Source organism: Heterodontus francisci, chromosome 23 (assembly GCF_036365525.1).
Source record: "Heterodontus francisci isolate sHetFra1 chromosome 23, sHetFra1.hap1, whole genome shotgun sequence".
NCBI lineage: Eukaryota > Metazoa > Chordata > Chondrichthyes > Heterodontiformes > Heterodontidae > Heterodontus > Heterodontus francisci.
The window spans coordinates 54,380,274-54,400,567 of NC_090393.1; the positions used below are offsets into that span (position 1 = coordinate 54,380,274).

The window sequence follows — 20,294 nt, forward strand, 5'->3', positions numbered from 1 at the left end:
TTAGCGAGTGGTACAGGGCTGTGATATCTCTCTATGCTAATGATAAGATGTGTGATTCATCATTCACTCATTATGCCCTCTATCCACAAAGTATGGGGAAGGTAAATGATATCACTTGTCCCTTTGTGAGATCTTTTTAAAATTGAAACTCTCATGTCCTTCCCTTAATATATTTTATAAAATTTGTTGCAGCTTTTTGTACGATGTTTTTTTCTTTGCCAGATTCCACTTTTTTTGGTTAGGTTTCCAGCATCTGCTGATGGGTGGATCACGGCTCTCTGACATCTGCTGAAATGCAGTTTTCCAGCCAGTGAGCTGTATCAGCAATTTGAGGAAAAGACAAAGAAAAATCTGCAGAGGACCCCTAATGTCACTGAGGCAACATCTTAAAAAGTTGTTCAAGGCAGGCCAGAGAAAAGAATGCTCCTGTAGTGCTACTTCCTCTATTATTAATTGCTTATTCTCACCAGCTTTCAAAACTTAGTGGGGCACAGTTACCAGATCCTGTCTCTGAAGCTTTTGGATCACCTGAGTGGAGGAAAAGCAAAGAAATTGGGCAGGGGAGAGGAGTACACATCCTAGCAAGTAAATGCATGTAAAATTGAGCAGGCATTCCTTACAGTTGCATGCTCCTTGCCATCTGCTTTTGCTGTTTTGGCAATGCCCAGGTGATCAACTTGCCCCAGGTGCAGCAACAAGAAAGTTTGCTCTCATATTCCAACAGACATGAGCTATGATGCAAAATTTTCTGAAGATAACTAATCAGTCTCGCCCTCCTCATGAGGAAACTTCTGTGTGCAGTGTGTTTAGGCAGCACTTCCTACATTCCGAATTTTTAATCTGTAACTTTTTATACCTCATTTTTAATCATGTTAACTGATTTATTTTAACAGTGAACAATCTAGCTATCTAAAACATGTTTCGTTAATATTTGTAAAATTGTACCCATTTTGTAGACTGTGTTTTTCATGTAACGTGAGCATATAGTGCAAGACACTTTGCAAAATGACCCTCGACACCCTCAACCCGTACACAAAAAGGTACAGGCCTATTGCTGATAAATTATTGTTGCAGAGTGCTCAGTAAAATTCAGATAGACTGAGTCAACAAATTTCAGCTTTGATTGATTCAGGCTAACCAAGGAAGGTTTTACTAGTAGACAGTATTTGATTGACAGCCTTTATTGATCAATCAGTATAGTCCAGCAGTCCTGTATTCAGCATCTGGCTAAGTGCTTTATCTATCTAAAAAGACATTTAACAAGGCTAAATATCCCTTGTATATAATTTTGTTATGTGTGGAGTTATAGAGTAAATCTTACAATAGGGGACTTCATTTCTATGTATGTGTATATTAACCACACAAATAAACCTTTTAACTTTTTGCAAAGTAAAATATAAGACTGAATTTTATGGACCTCATAGGGACGGAAACGGAGGCAGGGGGGCCCGTAAAATGATGTGGGAAGGCAGAGGGTGGAGTACCCATTGCCTTCCTGATGCCTTTGAATTTAGGCTGGGGTTGGGAAGGCCATGGACGGCAGGCCAACCTCAATTTTATTGAAGGCAGAGGGGCCCACCGCCAAGGGGAGACACCGCCAAGTAAATCCTGGCGACCTCCTATTGGGATCGGGGCGGGGGAGTCCCTCCTTTGGAGACAATGCATGACACCCAGAGGGCCCCATGGGCGGCACTGACCTGCCCCCGTTTCCCCCCCCTCCCCCCTTCCTCTCCTACCCCTCCCCTCTGGGAAGAACCCCCCACTTTTTTTTTATTCATTCATGGGATGTGAGTGTCACGAGCTATGCCAGCATTTATTGTCCATCCCTAATTGCCCTTGAGAAGGTGGTGGTGAGCTGACTTCTTGAACCGCTGCAGTCCATGTGAGGTAGGTACACCCACAGCGCTGTTAGGAAGGGAATTCCAGGATTTGGACCCAGCAACAGTGAAGGAACGGTGATATAGTTCCAAGTTAGGATGATGTGTGACTTGGAGGGGAACTTGCAGGTGGTGATGTTCTTATGCATTTGCTGCTCTTGTCCTTCGAGGTGGTAGAAGTCGCGGGTTTGGAAGGTGCTGTGAAGGAGGCTTGGAGAGTAGTTTCAGTGCATCTTGTAGATGGTGAACACTGCTGCCACTGTACGTCGGTGGTGGAGGGAGTGAATGTTTGTGGATGGTGTGACAATCAAGCGGGCTGCTTTGTTCTGGATGGTGTTGAGCTTCTTGACTGTTGTTGGGGCTGCACCCATCCAGGCAAGTGAAGAGTATTCCATCACACTCCTGACTTGTGCCTTGTAGATTGTGGACAGGCTTTGGGGAGTCAGGAGGGGAGTTACCTTGCCGCAGGATTCCTAGCCTCTGACCTGCTCTTGTAGCCATGATATTTATGACTACGCCAGTTCAGTTTCTGGTCAATGGTAGCCCCTAGGATGTTGATAGCACCACCACCTCTGGGAAGAACCCCCCCCCCCACTTCCAGGAAGAACCCCCCACCCCCATATCCCGTTGCCAGAGCCTACCTGAATGGCCCCAGTGACCCCGACCCCACTTCTCCTGGGGTCTTCTCCAGTCTTCGTGTCTCCTGCAGTACTGACAGTAGCCACTGCTCCCAGTGGTGCAATAAAATCCAGCCCATAACGTCTAATAATTTTTTTTAAATTGATTTTTGTAAGAATATTATTCACCTTGCATGTCATGAGGGTATAGGTCCTGCAATAAGATGCCTGTTCTGGTCAAAAGAACTAAAAATCATGCCTTTACACAATAAATGAGGGTTATGAAGGTTCTAACTGAAAAATCTCATCAAAGGGAAGGTGCATTAGTCATGCCTTCTTTTGGAGAATGATAACTATTGTATCTAAAGATGAACAATAAACCATTAAATTACTGGTTAAAATTTTATATCAGTGAATTAGCACGCCTCTGAGATAAAATCAGGTTAGTATTCATCTGTTGCTTAACATTGTAGCGGTGCGGTAACCTGTTGAATATTTAATATGACAACTTTTATTCTCCCGTTTTTCTTTTCACAGATGATGACGCAGTCAGGGTCGAAAGGCAAGCATGGTGGCTCTTCCACTGTAGCAGGTCCTCAAAAAGCTGGAAGCCAACTGGATAATATGCTGGATGAACTGCATGTTGGGCTGAATAAGCTGGGGGTCGCAACTGTTGCAAAAGGAGTGTGTGCTGCATGCAAGAAGCCTATTGCTGGACAGGTAAGGAGAACTATCTCGGGTCAAAATGTCCCTGACGTCTGTTCTTCTGTGGAAGTCAATGGAACTAGTTTATGTTGCTGTTTTTGGGGGCATGCTGATGGCTTGCAGTTTGAGCCCATTGTTACTGCAATTAGTAGCATGCTGCTCAAAGTTGTGTCTACTCTATATAGTGAAGCACAATTTTTATTGAGGCAGGAGAGTGCTGCTGTGCTATCTTGTTTAATGAATACCCATGACAGTCTATTCAACATATCAATACTGCTGTCAGGGTAACAGTAGAAGCCAACTGCAGTCATGAGGTAGCTAATCTTGATAAAAGCAGAAGATTCTGCTAATACAAGGGTCAATCAGCATTTGTAAAGAGAAAAGTCAGGTTATTGACATTTTGAGGTGTGTTCCTTTCATCAGAGGATGTTATATTGTATTCTAAAAATATTTAATACTACCCTCCCCAAAAGAGCAGCATTCTGCCTCTTGGGACACACCATCTGGTTGTCTGGATGAGTACAGGCTGCATAAGCATTTCAAAAGCTTTGATTAGCAAACTTGCTTGTTACATATTGTGAAGGGATAGTAGCTAGGTATATTTGAGCAGGTGGGATTGTTTGCTGCCTTCCACATTTGTGAAGCATTTTAAAATGTGTTTATTTTCTGTTAGGTTGTCACTGCAATGGGTCGTACCTGGCACCCAGAGCACTTTGTTTGTACCCATTGCCAAGAGGAGATTGGCTCTCGGAATTTCTTTGAGCGAGATGGGCAGCCATACTGTGAGAAAGATTACCACAATCTATTCTCCCCCCGCTGTTATTACTGCAATGGACCCATTCTGGATGTGAGTATCTCAAAATATTTTCAAAAAGAAATAGTTAATCTTGTGAGTTGAATAGCGAGGATTAATTATTGGGCACTTCTTCTGCGAGTGACAAACATGAACAAGGCTGCAAGTGGATGGTGTAACAGCCAATCCTGTATTCTCTGGGAATAGCATCCTTCTAGGAAAGGAATACTCAAGTTTCATTGTTTTGTTTTTAAAAATGGATTTACTTCAAGACCATGACATGGAACAGTGCCAGACCTAGTTGCTAGGAGTGAGACACTTTGGTGTAGCTATTGTCTTGGAGCCATGTTGTGAGGAATTAGGACAGTGCAGAGGAGCTGTATCTGGGCCACCTCTGTTCAGTGTAATATAGTTGTCTAGGTGTATGCTGCTGCATGATGCCTTCTCTTTGTTTTCTATTTTACAGAAAGTGGTGACAGCCCTGGATAGAACTTGGCATCCTGAACACTTCTTCTGTGCCCAGTGTGGAGCCTTCTTTGGACCAGATGGTATAATGCTGTTTCTAATGTGCTTTCTGTCTTGTGCAGTTTGACCTTTCCAAATTCTGTGCTTTAGCATCGCTCAATGTAAATGCTAGCACATCATGTATTCTAGAAATCAGTTTTAAGCTTATATCATTTCACTGTTGACCATGTTCTGTGTTGGTCAGGCCAGAGTCCATGCACAGCACTTTCATATCCTTCCTCCCAATTCATTGGCGGCATTCTCAAGACATACTTCACCAAATTGGAAAGAGTTACGGGGGAGGGTTACTAATCACATTTAACCTTTATACTGACAGCAAATCCGATGAAATATCTGGCTATCTGAGCTAGTCATTTTTTAACTTTTCGAGCTTCTGTGCCATGAACAAAAGTATTGGGATAATATGCTACTCATATGTACGGAAATATATTAACCTTATACGTTTGCACTTCTATTTGTGGCAATCTGCATAAGATAGTCTGATGGGTGCAGCTCCAACAAGACTCAAGAAGCTCGATACCATCCAGGAAAAAGCAGACCACTTGATCGGCAACCTATCCACCACTCTCTCTACCACCAGCATACAGTGGCGGCAGTGTGTACCATCTACAAGATGCACTGAAACTACTCTCCAAGCCTCCTTCACAGCACCTTCCAAACCCACGACCTCTACAACCTAGAGTAACAAGGGCAACAGACGCATGGGAACACCACCACCTGTAAGTTCCCCACCAGACACCCAACATCCTGTCTTGGAACTATATTGCTGTTCCTTCACTGTTGCTATGTCAAAATCCTGGAACTCTCTTCATAACAGCACCATGGGTGTATTTATACCAGATGGACTGCAGCAGTTCGAGAAGGCGGCTCACCACCACCTTCTCAAGGGCAATTAGGGATGAGCAACAAATGCTGGCCTTGCCAGCGATGCCCACATCCCATGAAAGAATAAAACAAAAGCCAAAAGCTTGTAAGATATTTTATATAATCTTCCTCTGTAGAATGGCTACCTTTTATTCAACGTTACAGCATTTAATCTTGTCATTTATGGAGTTTCAGAGCAAATCCAGCTGTATAGAATGGCCAGCCACCATCGAGTGTATCCGTGATTTAGGATTCTTGATTAATATTGAGGTTGATGATTGTAGTGAGCAGCTGCAAGCACATGTGTATGGATTTTGATATATACTATGCAGGTTAATTTTTTAAATCAGAATATTGGAAAATGGTTTTGTAAGCCATCAAGTCTTGAGAATGCCAATGATGAATTTGAGGAACGATATGAAATGCTGTGCATGGACACTTGCCTCTGCAGACTCCGGCTGTACTGTGGAATCAAATGTTAATAATATAATACAGCACGTAAGTCGGCTATTCAACTCATTGTGCCTGTGTCATCAACCTCAATCACTGAAAGAAATCATGGTGGAGAAATGTTGGCAACTGTTCTGAAACTTTCAACTCAGTTCACTCTTGACTATATGCCTGGACCATGAGGTGACTCTAATAGAGTAGTTTGCCTGCTTAACTAAAATAGCATTTTAAAAAATATTTGCTTGCCAATCTTCCATTCTTTCCTCATTCTCCCTATTTTCTATTTTTATTAGTTTTACTCCCCTTCTATTGCACTTAGCCCTTACCTATATTGTTATGACCAGGTGCGAAAGGTGTCTAGGGGGTCTGTTACTATCTTCACCTGGTCTTATTGTGACAGGATTTAATTTTAAACACACTGTGTTTTGAGCTCCCCCTTTGTGAATCCTTGTTCACAGCTTTCCAATTATAAAGCTTTCCAATTAAAAATTAAGGCGGCGCAGTGTTTAGCACCGCAGCCTCACAGCTCCAGCGACCCGGGTTCAGTTCTGGGTACTGCCTGTGCGGAGTTTGCAAGTTCTCCCTGTGAATGAGTGGGTTTCTGCCGAGTGCTCTGGTTTCCTCCCACAGCCAAAGACTTGCAAGTTGATAGGTAAATTGGCCATTGTAAATTGTCCCTAGGTAGGTGGTAGGAGAATGGTGGGGATGTGTTAGGGAATATGGAATTAATGTAGGATTAGTATAAATTGGTGGTTGTTGGTCGGCACAGACTCGGTGGGCCGAAGGGCATGTTTCAGTGCTGTATCTCTAAATAAATAAATGAGCATAAACAGGCTTTCTTAGGTTTAAAGAAGAAAAGTGAAATTTATTAAACCTTAAATTTAAACTCTAATACGGTTAATGCCTACGGATATACGATGTGCGATGCTAGCATGCACATGTGATAAACACATGCAAATATGGACAGAAAAGAGGAGAGAAAAATATAGTAGAAAGGGGTTTGATGTAATATGAGAAGAGTTTCGTGTTTACTGTGCTTCGAGCTCACTTTAGTCCTTTTGTAAGTAGTCTTGCTTTTCGTTGGGGCCCAGTATTCTTAAGCCTTGTTCAGTGTGGGAGACTTTTCTCTCTTTGAGGTTCATGTGTCTTCACAAGATTCAGTTCCTTGAGAGATGAGCAGGCAGACAGGGGAGGATTCTGCTTCAGTTTCAGGAGCACATGGCTTTCTGAGTCCAAATCCCTTGTTGGAAGTTCAAATTCCAATTGCCAACTGGTCATGTGATTGAAACTGGTCTGACCCCTTCTTCTGTGTTTGTGGATTCTGCTAACTTAGCAGTCAACCTGGAATGCTAGCTCACCCAACCTTCAGCGTCTGGTAATCAAAAGTCCACTGTTGGTTGAATGGGTCAGGGCATGGTCCTTTGTCCCTTGTTCCAGTTCTGCTAGTCACTATGCAAATGTCTTTTCAGTCAGGGGCTTGCAATTTTAAGTTTGAATGTTCATGTGGCGAAATCATGTGTGCCTCAGTCTTGGTAAGTGGGAGGTTTGCCTGAGTATCTATTCTATATCATATTTTAAAGTTAAAACACATTTATTTCAGCCTCCCATCATTTTAGAGGTGCGAGCAACATCTAAACAAATTACCTATATTTGCCAAAAAAACAAAAAACAGCATTGCTTCATTTAATGAAATAAATGGTATATAACGGTATCATATGTAACGAAGTTAATCTCTGGTATTATTTGTCACTGTCAAATAGAGCTGCAGGATAAGTTTTCTCCTCCAGCATATCTCTCACACAGTCACAGTCTGTGGTGCATACACCTGAAGTCTGGTAATGATACTCTGATCCCTTGAAAATGGTTTTGTGTGTTCTCTTCATTCCTTATCTGAGCTTGGTTGGATACTTACATAATGGTGAAGCAATGAGAAATTGTCACCTTCTCATGCATAACAATCCCCAACAGCCTGTTTGAAATGGGAGGATCTGGAATTCCTCCTCTTTGTATGGAATTTAAACCTACATGGAACACATGCTTACTTTCTTCATGGTGGAAAATTTCCTCTATGCAATTTATAGTGAAATTGTAAGTACGAATATAAATAATTTGATTATAAATAACACATTTATAATTCTGCTGAAAATGATTAATAGAGGATTTTCCCCCTTATTACTATCATTACTTTACCTAATCAGACTGATCCAAAATGTTGCCAAATGATCATTTTATTGAGGTAGATTTTAATAAAGATATAATTGCTTTTTAGTGGATAAAATAATCAAGAATTTGCTCATTACAGTTTATATCATATCTAGTTTCCATGTGGTCTTTAAGTACCGCTTAAATTCTTTGCTAACGAATGAAGCAACTGCATTTTCCATCTCAGTGCAGCTAAGTCTTTAGAATGGAAAGGGTAGCCAAGAATATTTATGAGGGCATTAGCAAAGGGGAACACTGACCTTGGGGAGTGGTGGTAGCATTATCCTTTAAGTCACTTCTTTTGGTATTAACTAGTGATATTCATCTTCTGTAGCTGCACCACAAGACTAATTTTGCATCATCTTTTGACGACACTGCACTTAGATTTGGAAATTTTTAACAGAGGCATCTTCCATTAGTCTTAGCTCACTCTTCGTCATCTTAATGAGACATCTGCATTATGTAAAGCAATTACTGTGGGTTCAATTTGCTTGACTTCACGAACAGTACCAATATCACAGAAGTGTTGATTAGGTTATGTGTGAAGATGGGTTTATCTCAAATCCTCTACTTTGTTATCTCCTTTCCTTCATTTGCAGGGTTCCATGAAAAAGATGGGAAAGCCTATTGTCGCAAAGATTACTTTGATATGTTTGCCCCAAAGTGCGGCGGCTGTGCACGAGCTATTCTGGAAAACTACATCTCAGCCCTCAATTCACTATGGCACCCAGAGTGCTTTGTCTGCCGGGTAAGAAAAGACAAAGATCCTGAATGTATAGCCCAAAACCTCTTGTTGATTATATTAAAATTATATCTTGGATGCTGTACCTTAGTAACTGATTTACTTTTGAATGAAATACAAGTTAGTGCATCATATTAAATAAAAACAGAAAAAGAAAATAAGTACATAATTTTCCAGTAATTATGTTATTGGCATACCATTGAGGCACTGAGTTTGTTTGGATCTGTTGAGTAATTTAAGTACATGCCAACATTTGAAGTGCAACAGAATTCAGTTCAAGTGATAATTACGGGCAGTTGCTGAACATGGCTGCTTAGTGCTGGCCAGTGCTTTAAACTGCTTATTGATGCACTACTCAGAATGGAAGAATAACACTGTTAACGCTATGTTCAGCTCCTTAAAGAACAGTTAGGTGTTGATTTAAAAGTTAATGAAACAAGAAGAGGATTAAGATTTAAAATCACTGATCAGGAAGACAGGATGATTAACAAGCTATTCAGTGTTCAGTGTTTAAACTACCAGTCATAACTAGGCAGCACTGCTCATCTGTTCAACAACAGTGCGAGATTGCAATACAAAAACATTACACAATAGAAAATCCACTGTTAACATAAATGGGATTTGGCAAGTGAACATATACCTGCGTGGTCACTGCAAACAGTGATCCTAAAAGGAGATTCCATTGTTATGTAGCTTTCAAAATCTTGCTTCAGTTGGAAGATCTGTTTCTTTTGGAGGGTCATTGAGGTGCAGTTTTATTGATGACCCTGAGGATCTAGGATCAAATTTCTGGTGTTGGTGGTGGTACAGCTGTGCCAGAAAGTCTTCAGTTTTATTTCCCCGTTTATCATCTGAAGTAAGCTATGAAAAGTGAATGTCACTTTTGAAGGACAAGAAAAGTGCTTTCAAGTAAAGTACTCTTCTAACACCTTCCCCAAGAGCCTGTTCAGAAGGAAGAAGAAATTGTTTAAAATATCTCAATTCTGCCAATAACTAACAACCTAGTAAAAACCTGGCATGTTAATCCTTCTGGCTGGTTTCTGATGTATGTGTGTGTCTTTCTCTCTCCCTCTCTTGGATTTGCTAAGAGAGTGTGACCAGGTGATGCTGTGTTCAGCTTTTCCCTGTTTCCAATATAAGGAGTCGTATGCAAATAGTCTACATCAGGGGCGTGCAAGCTTTTCATGCGCGGAGTCACATTATAAATTTTGTCCTACATAGGAGGCCGGTGAGAAAATTTCAGAAGGATAAAGGCATTAGAAACTTATCTTACTGTAAATCAAAACAAAAAAATGTGCATTTTGTGAACCAGCTTTAAATGAGAAGACTGATTTATTAATTTACTATGTTGAACACTGATTTAGTGAGATATCTGGCATTGTTTTTGCTGGCACAAGTCGTCAATGTCTGCCCGCACACTTGATGTAGAGATGCAGGATATTCCAGACAGATGTCCATCTGTCAGGAGTGATCGTGATTGCCCTCTCTCCACCTCTCTGTGTCTGTCTGTCTCTCTCTCTCTCCCTCTGTGTCTGTCTGTCTGTCTCCCTCTGTGTCTGTTTCTCTCTCTCTCTCTCTGTCTGTCTCTCTCTCTCCCTCTCTCTGTGACTGTCTCTCTCTCCCTCTCTCTGTGTCTGTCTGTCTCTCTCCCTCTGTGTCTGTTTCTCTCTCCCTCTCTCTGTGTCTGTCTCTCTCTCTCCCTCTCTCTGTGTCTGTCTCTCTCTCTCCCTCTCTCTGTGTCTGTCTCTCCCTCCCTCTCTCTGTGTCTGTCTCTCTCTCCCTCTCTGTGTCTGTCTCTCTCTCCCTCTTTCTGTGTCTGTCTCTCTCTCCCTCTCTCTCTGTGTCTGTCTCTCCCTCCCTCTCTCTGTGTCTGTCTCTCTCTCCCCCTCTTTCTCTGTCTGTCTCTCTCTCCCCTTCTCTGGGCTGGATTTTACTAGCGCACCGTGGCGGCTTGCTATGAGGTCGGCGGTCCACCAGCGTACAGCGGCCACTGCTGAGCCCCCGCGATATGTTACGCAGAGATTATTTAAATGGAAGGTGTGGAGTGGTCAACCCTGATGATGAAAGTGGGGGGGTTCAGTGGGACAGGGACAGGCTGAAACAATGGGTCTACCAGGACAGCCCTGTTTGTGGATTTTGGGAATGGGGTAGAAGTGGGCTGTTCAGGGTTGCGGGACTTTGAGCTGGGAAGCTGCAGAGCAGCAGTCTCCAACCTTTTCGCGTGGGGGGGCCACATTACAATTCTGTCCTACATAGGGGGCCAGTGAGAAAGTTTTGGAAAGATAAAGGCATTAAAAATTTATCTTACTGTTAATCAAAACAACAACAATTGCACACTTTTGTGAAGAAGCTTTAAATGAGAAGAATAATTTATTGACTTACTTTTTTGTCACTATGTTGAATACTGATTTAGTGACATACCTGGCATTATTTTAGCTTGCATAAGTACTCCATCTCTGCCCACACATTTGATGTAACGATGCAGAGTCTGCCAGATAGATGTCCATCTGTCAGGACTAATCCTGATCTGTCCCCCTCTGCCCCTCTGCTTTCTCTCTCTCTCCCCTGTGCTTTCTGTCTCTCTCTCTCCCCTGTGCTTTCTGTCTCTCTCTCTCCCCTGTGCTTTCTGTCTCTCTCCACTCTCTCTATCTGTCTCTCACTCCCCACTCCCTCCGCTCTCCCTCTACCCTCCACTCCGACTGCCTCTGTGCACTCACCATAAATGTGCAAAATAGAGGCAGGCTACAAATGACACCTCTCTGCTGGGCACAGCCATGTTTTGTGGGAGCGGGGTCCTAACAAACCTGCAGCTGCCCGCCGAGGTGCCTGACGTTCTGGCCTGACATCGTGGGTTGAATGAAAACCTTTGGAGGGCTGGAGTCTGGCCAGCGGGCCATATGTTGGACAATCATGCTGTAGAGGGAAGATCTCCAGTGGAGATGAAGTCAGTGATAGTCCTGGAGACAGTGGCTTGATGTTCGGTGGTGGGGTCATGTTCTGGGGAAGATAGGAAGAAGCGTCTGAGACTTGGCGCTCAGCCTCTGCAAGGTAGAGGTCAGTACACCAGAGAACAACAGCACCACCCTTGTCAGTAGGTTTGATCACAATGTCGGAGTTAGACCTGAGAGAATGGAGTGCTGCAAATTCAGAGGGAGACAGGTTAGAGTGAGTGAGGGGAGCAGAGAAATTAAGACAGCCGATGTCATGCTGACAGTTCTCAATGAAAAGACCAAGAGCAGGTAAGAGGCCAGAGGGAGGGGTCCAGGTGGAGGGAAAATACTGGAGCTGGGTGAATGGCGCTGCTGTTCCGGGGAGGACTCCTGGCCAAAGAAGTGAGCCCAGAGGCAATGGAGGAAGAGCTCAATGTTGTGCCGAGCATGAAATTCATTATGATGGGGGCTTAAGGGATAAAGCTGAGTCCTTTGCTAAGTACAGATTTTTCAGCATCAGAAAGGGGAAGGGCAGAGGATATTGTGAATACATGCAAGGGGTGAGATTAGAAGAAAAGATGGGGTCAGAGGGAAATGAAGGGGAAGAAAAATCTGGAGGGGCGTTGGTACCCATGAGTTGTTGGAGCTTGCGTTCCTTTGCACCTGAAAGGAAGAGAATGTTATTTGTTAAAACATCAAATAAGACAAAGATGAAATGAAACTGCGGAGCAGGGCAGCTTTGAGATGGGGAGAGTCAGTGCTGCTGGAGAGAGAGGTCGAGTGTGTACATGTGGCAGTACATGGCACAGATTGTGGATCTCAGGATGTGGTGAGAACAGCAATCTGCGGAACATTGTATGTCTTGGAGATGGCTGTAATCCTGGGTGGATTCGAAACAAGAAGGATGGAACATCAGTTGGAATCCACACCAGGAGGAAAATAGAAAGCAATGAAGATGAACAAGGTCAAAGAGACAAATGGAAATCCCATCGAAGAGAAGTGCAGAACTTCTTCAAGGTAGGCATTCCTGGAAGAGAAGTGGCAGTGAATTAAACACTAAAATAAAAGCAAAATACTGTGGATTTTGGAAATCTGAAATAAAAACAGAAAGTGCAGGAAATACTCAGCAGGTCTGGCAGCATCTGTGAAGAGAGAAACAGTTAACATTTCGAGTCGGATATGACTGTTCAAAACCGTTGGGGGAGGGTGAGGACGAACAAAAGGAAAGATCTGTGATAAGGTGGGAGAGATTAAATGACAAAGATGTCGTGGAGTAAAAGGCAAAGTGAGTGGTAATAGTTGTAGTAAAAGATAAAGCATTTGTCCACAGAGGTAATTGCAGAATAATGGACAGCTCTGTCCAAAAGCAAAAACATGATAAACAAGTTTAAGCCCGGCACATGGTTAAAAAAAATTTAAATGGGGATCATGATCTGAAACTGTTGAACTCAGTGTTGCATCCAATCAGATGATGAGCTGTTCCTCGAGCTTGCGTTGAGCTTCACTGGAACACTGCAGAAGGCTGAGGACAGAAATGTGGGCAAGTGGGCAGGGTGGTGAATTAAAATGGCAAGGAACCGGAAGCACAGGGTCATGCTTGCGGACTGAGTGGAGGTGTTCCGTAAAGTGGTCACCCAATTTACGTTTGGTAATGTTGAGGAGACCGCACTGTGAACAGCGAATACAGTATACCAAATTGAAAGAAGTACAAGTAAATCGCTTGAAACTACAGAATTGTGTTGGTTTCTCTGGCATTTGTTGTCCGCTATTTTAGTGAATTCAAATGATTGCATTACACTTTGGCATTTCTCTTGTTTCTGTTTTGTCTGACATCACCCACACAAAACAAATCTGAGATTTCCTCCTTTTTTCCTTGTTCCAGTCATCTCCACTGCATTCCAAACCCCGCAGATCCTCCGCCAACTGTGATAGTATGATGCATAGAATTCAACCTTTAGTATTCCTAATATTGTTTCTTGAAGAAGAATATGTGGTGTTTGACCTACACAGGACTGCCATACCTTCACAACACCCCGATGATATAAATTTTCCTTTCTAATTGCTCTTAACTTAGACTGTAATGCCACATGTCTCCATCTCTGCCTCAGCTTATCTGCTGCTGATACATTAGAGTAATAGAGTCGTACAGCATAGAACAGGCCCTTCGGCCCACCACGTCCATGCCGACCATAATGCTTATCTATACTAATCCCACCTGCCTGCATTAATTCCATATCCCTCTGTGCCTTGCTCATTCAAGTACCTGTCCAGATGCCTCTTAAATGTCGCTACTGTTCCTGCCTCCACCACCTCCTCAGACAGCTCATTCCAGATACCCAGTATTCTTTGTGTGAAAAATTTACCCCTTTGATCCCCTTTAAACCTCCTCCCTCTCACCTTAAATCTATGCCCTCTAGTTTTAGTCACCCCTACCATGGGAAACACACTCTGGATATCTACCCTATCTTTGCCTCTCATAATTTTATATACCTCTATCATGTCCCCTCTCGGCCTCCTTCGCTCCAGGGAAAATAGACCCAGCCTATCCAATTTCTCTTTATAACTCAAGCTCTCCAAACCAGGCAACATCCTTGTGAATCTTTTCTGCACCCTCTCTAGCTTAATCAGATCTTTTCTGTAGTGCGGTGACCAGAACTGCACACAGTACTCCAAATGCGGCCTAACCAACGTTATGTACAACTGTAACATGACGTCCCAACTCTTGTACTCAGTGCCTTGGCCGATGAAGGCAAGCTTGCCATACACCACCTTCACCATCCTGTCTACCTATGTTGCTACTTTCAGGGAACTATGTACTTGCACCCCAAGGTCTCTCTGCTCAACAACACTCCCCAGGGCCCTGCCATTCACTGTATATGTCCTGCCCTGGTTTAACTTCCCAAAATGCATCACTTCACACTTGTCTGCGTTAAATTCCATTTGCCAATCCCTTGCCCACTTTCTCAGTTGATCTATATCCTGTTGTAACCTTAGACAGCCTTCTTCACTGTCCACTATACCACCAATTTTGGTGTCATCTGCAAACTTACTAATCATGCCCCTTACATTCACATCCAAGTCATTAATATATATGACAAACAACAGAGGGCCCAGCACCGATCCCTGTGGCACACCACTGGTCACAGGCCTCCAATCTGAAAAACAACCCTCCACTACCACCCTCTGCCTCCTATCACCAAGCCAATTTTGTATCTAATTTGCTAGCTCACCCTAGATACCATGTGTTCGAACCTTCTGGACTAGCCTACCATGCGGGACCTTGTCAAAGGCCTTGCTAAAGTCCATCGCCCTGACCTCGTCAATCCTCTTGGTCACCTCCTCGAAAAACTCAATCAAATTCGTGAGACATGATTTCCCACGCACAAAGCCATGCTGACTATCCCTAATCAGACCATGCCTTTCCAGATGCATATAAATCCTGTCTCTCAGAATCCCTTGGGTGGCACAGTAGCGCAGTGGTTACCACCGCAGCCTCACAGCTCCAGCGACCCAGGTTCAATTCTGGGTACTGCCTGTGCGGAGTTCTGTGCGGAGTTTGCAAGTTCTCCCTGTGACCGCATGGGTTTTCGCTGGGTGCTCCGGTTTCCTCCCACAGCCTAAGACTTGCACGTTGATAGGTAAATTGCCCCTAGTATAGGTAGGTGATAGGGGAATTGAGGGAAGGTGGAGATGTGGTAGGAATATGGGATTAATGTAGGATTAGTATAAATGGGTGGTTGATGGTCGGCACAGACTCGGTGGGCCGAAGGGCCTGTTTCAGTGCTGTATCTCTAAATAAATAAATAAAATAAACTTTCCCACCGCTGATGTAAGGCTCACCGGCCTGTAGTTCCCTGGCTTATCCCTGCTGCCCTTCTTAAATAAAGGCACAACATTAGCTATCCTCCAGTCTTCCGGTACCTCACCCGTGGCTAACAATGATACAAAAATCTCTGTCAGGGCCCCAGCAATCTCCTCCCTTGCTTCCCACAGCATCCTAGGATACACCTGGTCAGGCCCTGGGGATTTACCCACCTTAATGCACTTCAAAGCCTCCAACACCTCCTCCTTTGTAATGTTGATATGCTCCAGGATATCGATGTTCCCTCCCTCGAACTCACGAGCTTCCATGACCTTCTCCACTGTATATACAGATGAGAAATATTCTTTTAAGACCTCGCCCATTTCCCGTGGCTCCACACATAGATTGCCACACTGATCCTTAAGGGGACCTACTCTCTCCCTAGCTACCCTTTTACTCTTAAGATACTCATAGAATCTTTTAGGATTCTCCTTTATCTTATCTGCCAGGGAAATCTCATGGTCCCTTTTCGCCCTCCTAATTTCCTAACATTGTTACCTTTAGACTAAAGAGCTGCTCGGGTCTGCAAAAAAAAACACGACCCGAGCCCGACCCGGCCTGAGTCATTCCATTTTTTTCCTGCGCCCGACCCAACCATCAGTTAACTTACCTTCCGATTTTCACTTTGTTGCTGATCTGCACAAGATTAAAATAACTGTAACAAAACCACCTTCTAGTCCAAAAATTAAATTAACCTTGGAGCCACTTACCTGTGATAGAGCGTGTCCGACATAACAGGATACAATGAGGGACGACCATACAGCTCATCCAATTGGTCAGGTTCTTTTGGAGGAAGTGTGTAGACCAGGGTTGTCCAATCTTTTCGGGCGGAGGGAGGGCCGTATTATGAATTTTGCTCGGCCTGGGGGGCCGGTGAGCAAATTTCGAGATATAAAGGCGTTAAAAATTTATCTTACTAATAAAAACAAGAAGTGTGCATTTTTGTGAAGGAGCTTTAAATGAAAGGACTAATTTATTGACTTACTTTCTCGCACTGTATTGAAAACTGATTTAGTGACATACCTGGCATTGTTTTTACTTGCATAAGTAGTCAGTCTTTGCCTGCACATTTGATGTAGCGATGCAGAGTATTCTGGATAGATATCCATCTGTCAAGCGTGATCTTGATCTCTCTGTCTGTCTCTGTCTCTCTCTCTCTCCCTACGTACCCCCCTCTCTGTGTCGTCCTTGCTCTGTGTTGTCCCCCCGCGCCCCTCTCGTCGTTCCTCTCTATCTCTCTCCGTCCCCTCCCCCCGCTCTCTCTGTCCCCTCCCCACCCCGCTCTCCCCGCTCCCCCCCCCGCTCTCCCCGTTCCCCCCCCCCCGCTCTCTCCGTCCCCTCCCCCCGCTCTCTCCGTCCCCTCCCCCTCCCCCCCCCCACCCCATTCCCTATTTCTCTGTTTCCCCTGCTAACCGCCCCCCCTCCCTCTTTCTGACAATTACACTTGGCGGGAGTGCTCAACACAGCAGCTTTGTGCTCGGTCAGTTTGTTTAAAAACATTTCGCTGTGTTTCATGGCTCAGCTGCCGAAGCAGGAATGCGCTTCTCAACATTGGACAGATTCAGTTTTCCCGACGGGCTTTTTCAAAAAAAAAGTCGGAAAACCCCGATTTTTCAAAGTTGGGCAGCGCATTCCTGCTTCAGCAGCTGAGCTGTGAAACTGACAGCGCGATATTTTTATAAAGGCCACTCTGCAAGAAAAAGTCAATGGGAAATTTCCCATCCCCAGTCGCGAAACCCTGGGGAGGGTGAGGAACAGCCCCGGGTATAGTTTGCATCCGCGGGTCGGATGGAAACCTTTGGCGGGCCATATGTTGGAGCATTTAGACCATTTCTGTTCCCAATTTCCCCACCCACTTTTTCAGTTGAATCTTTGCTGTGCCTAATCTTTGAGCAGTTTTAGTTGGGATTTCCAAATCCTAATGTGTACCTGTGTAAAAATTATTTTTGTTTTATTCCTTTTAGCACTTTAATACTGGAGAGCAGAGTTTGCCTGTAAATATAAAGTGATGCATGTCGTTGTATCGAACCAACCGCCTGTATCTGTACACACGTTATGATCTTAAACAGTACTATGAAAAGAAATCCCTCATACTACAATGTTCCTGAAAATCTCATTCAAATAAAAGTTGTGCAATGGTTTATGATATATCTATGTTGGACATGAGAATAGAGGGGACTAAGTGCTTTGCTACATAATGTCTAATTGGAAGACTTTCACATTAGAATTATCAATTTGTTTAGGGAATATTGATTTCAAATTATAATCTAATCTTAGCTCACTATACTGCCACAAATTGAGTATAGTTCAGTTGTATTCTTGATGTCTCTCACAATCTTGATATGCCAAGTGATCACTGTGTAAATCACTGTGTAAATCACTGTGGACAAATTGAGTGCATGGTCTTCATGTGTTGAGGGCAGCTTTATTACAAAACCACCTTTTTAAGACATATTTTTGTTTTTTGCTTACAGGAATGTTTCACCCCATTCATAAATGGCAGCTTTTTTGAACACGAGGGGCAGCCATACTGTGAGATGCATTACCACGAGCGTCGCAACTCACTTTGCTCTGGATGCCAGAAGCCTATCACAGGCCGCTGTATCACCGCCATGGGGAAGAAGTTCCACCCAGAGCATTTTGTCTGTGCTTTCTGCCTGAAACAGCTCAACAAGGGCACCTTCAAGGAGCAGAATGACAAACCTTACTGTCACAACTGCTTTGTCAAGCTCTTCTGTTAGATTCATCCCACCAACCACTTGTCCAGTTCAATCATTCCTGCAATTCCACAAATTCACACCCACACACATGCCAGGTGGAACAGCCAGCTCCAGCTTTTAGGGGTAATACAGATCTTGAACTGAACTGAACACTTATTTTCTACATAAATCACTTCCTTTACAGTAACGGAGAAAAAAGAAAGTCCTCTGTTGAGGTGGTGAGAGTCACCCCCTGCCAGGTGAAGTCCAAGCCAATAGCCTTCTGTGGTAGGCTGGTTGAAGAGTTGGCAGATCCAACAACTGGAATCTGTAATCAGCAATAGAACATAAATCGCAATGAGAAAAAGACCATTGATCTCTATCCAGCTCAGCTCCTACCAGATTATTTTTCAAGAACTGCACAAACCATTCTAACCTCACAACATCACTGACAGCAACACAAAGACTAAATGTCATGCAAGTGGTTTTGTGTAGTAAAGATAAACTAAACACTGAGTACTATAACTGCAATTGAACAATCCCCTGAAGGACTTGATAAAACTAATCACACCAGAACAATCCCCAAAATGAATGCAGTTAAACTGAAAACAAGTCTCCAAGAAACTGTATGAAATGTGGATGATGGTGCTGGAAAGCAGAGATATGGTATAGAGGTAGATGATCAGCCATGATCTGTTTGAATGGTGGAGCAGGCTTGATGGGCTGAATGGCCTACTCCTGCTCCTACTTCCTATGATCTATGACCTTTTGAGAAAGTTCACTTTGTTGTACACCAGTGTCTCCATGATGTCAGTAATGCCTTTGACTGTAACTGAAGCAATAATTTTTCTCAGCGATGGCCACAATCGCACTGTCCTGTGTAGGTGCACAGGAGAGTCTCCTGTAGATGTATTTGATAGAAACTTTACAGTACTGTAACTTTTTATCCTCTGGGTTCAGTTATTAAAAAGATCTTGTAATTCTGAACTTTCATGTCAGAGCTTTGTGATTTTAAAAACATGGCAACCACTTTTTATAAACCACACATCTGATATGTAGGTGATGCTAGTACATTGTAGAATTGGTAATTTTTGTGCTTTCTTACAATACTAATGACTGATTCTTACATGGAAAACCCAAAGGACTGTTAGAGAGGACACCGCCTACTCACTTTTATAGCACAAAAATGGTTTTAGTCTTTGAGGCATGTTCTAACTTAATGTCCGTGAACAGAACCATTTTGCATTTGTGAGCCTGCTGTATTTTTATCAAGTTCCTCCATTGCCTAATTTGCCAATAATTTATCTTTTTATGAAAAGTCTTAATTCCTGCTGTGTAACTTTTTTGGATCTTCCCTGAAAATGTGTTGTAATATTTTGTCTCATGAATAATTCATTGTTTAGAAACAATGGTAACAGCAGAGGTTATAAGCATTGTAGTGCCATTTTAATAGGTCCAATTGAAGCCTAATTAAACAGTGTTTACAGTGCATTGAATTTAATCTACCATTAAACCAAAGGGAATCACTCAAGAATGAGAGGAACTGTTCTAAAGAAATAGGCCTGATTCCTGCCTTCTGATCAATGATGATTACCTGTGTTTGACTACATCTTTGTACATCCTTTAATCATGGCTTGCACATATAATCTCATGGTTTTTTTGCAATAAAAGTTGCTTTTCACTTTATTTTAATTGTTGGGTTTATTTTCTTCCATTAAAGGATCCAAATTAATCTAGTATTTCTGCACAAAAGATCTATTCTTACCAACATTCAGCTGGAAGCTAGTTGGTGCAGATGGATCGTATACTTTTTTAAATTAAGAAATTCAGATGAAGGAGCATTGCCTGTAGTTCATACATTTGAAGAGCGTAGAAGAGAATGTGAGATGAATTGGGAAGAAGCAATTACTTGAGACCAATCTTGATTTTTAAAAATCTAGTGTTTGGGAGGAAGGAAGGACTGAGGAGAGTGAAGAGTTCTGTAATTTACAAGAATATGCTTCAGTAGGAGACCACGCGATGAGTTTT

The 20,294-nt window shown here is 43.0% G+C and overlaps 1 protein-coding gene across 2 annotated transcripts in view; it reads left to right on the forward strand.

Moving 5' to 3' along the window:
- Positions 1 to 19,952, forward strand: part of LOC137382826 (paxillin-like) — a 203,171-nt gene extending 183,219 nt beyond the window's left edge. For both annotated transcript variants that reach the window (XM_068055317.1, XM_068055316.1), the window contains 5 exons: positions 3,032 to 3,214; positions 3,873 to 4,046; positions 4,459 to 4,540; positions 8,633 to 8,781; positions 18,042 to 19,952. In XM_068055317.1, the coding sequence (XP_067911418.1) occupies positions 3,032 to 3,214; positions 3,873 to 4,046; positions 4,459 to 4,540; positions 8,633 to 8,781; positions 18,042 to 18,308 (855 nt within the window). In that variant the 3' untranslated portion in view covers positions 18,309 to 19,952. The remainder of the gene's footprint in view (positions 1 to 3,031; positions 3,215 to 3,872; positions 4,047 to 4,458; positions 4,541 to 8,632; positions 8,782 to 18,041) is intronic.
- Positions 19,953 to 20,294: the final 342 nt, after the last annotated feature.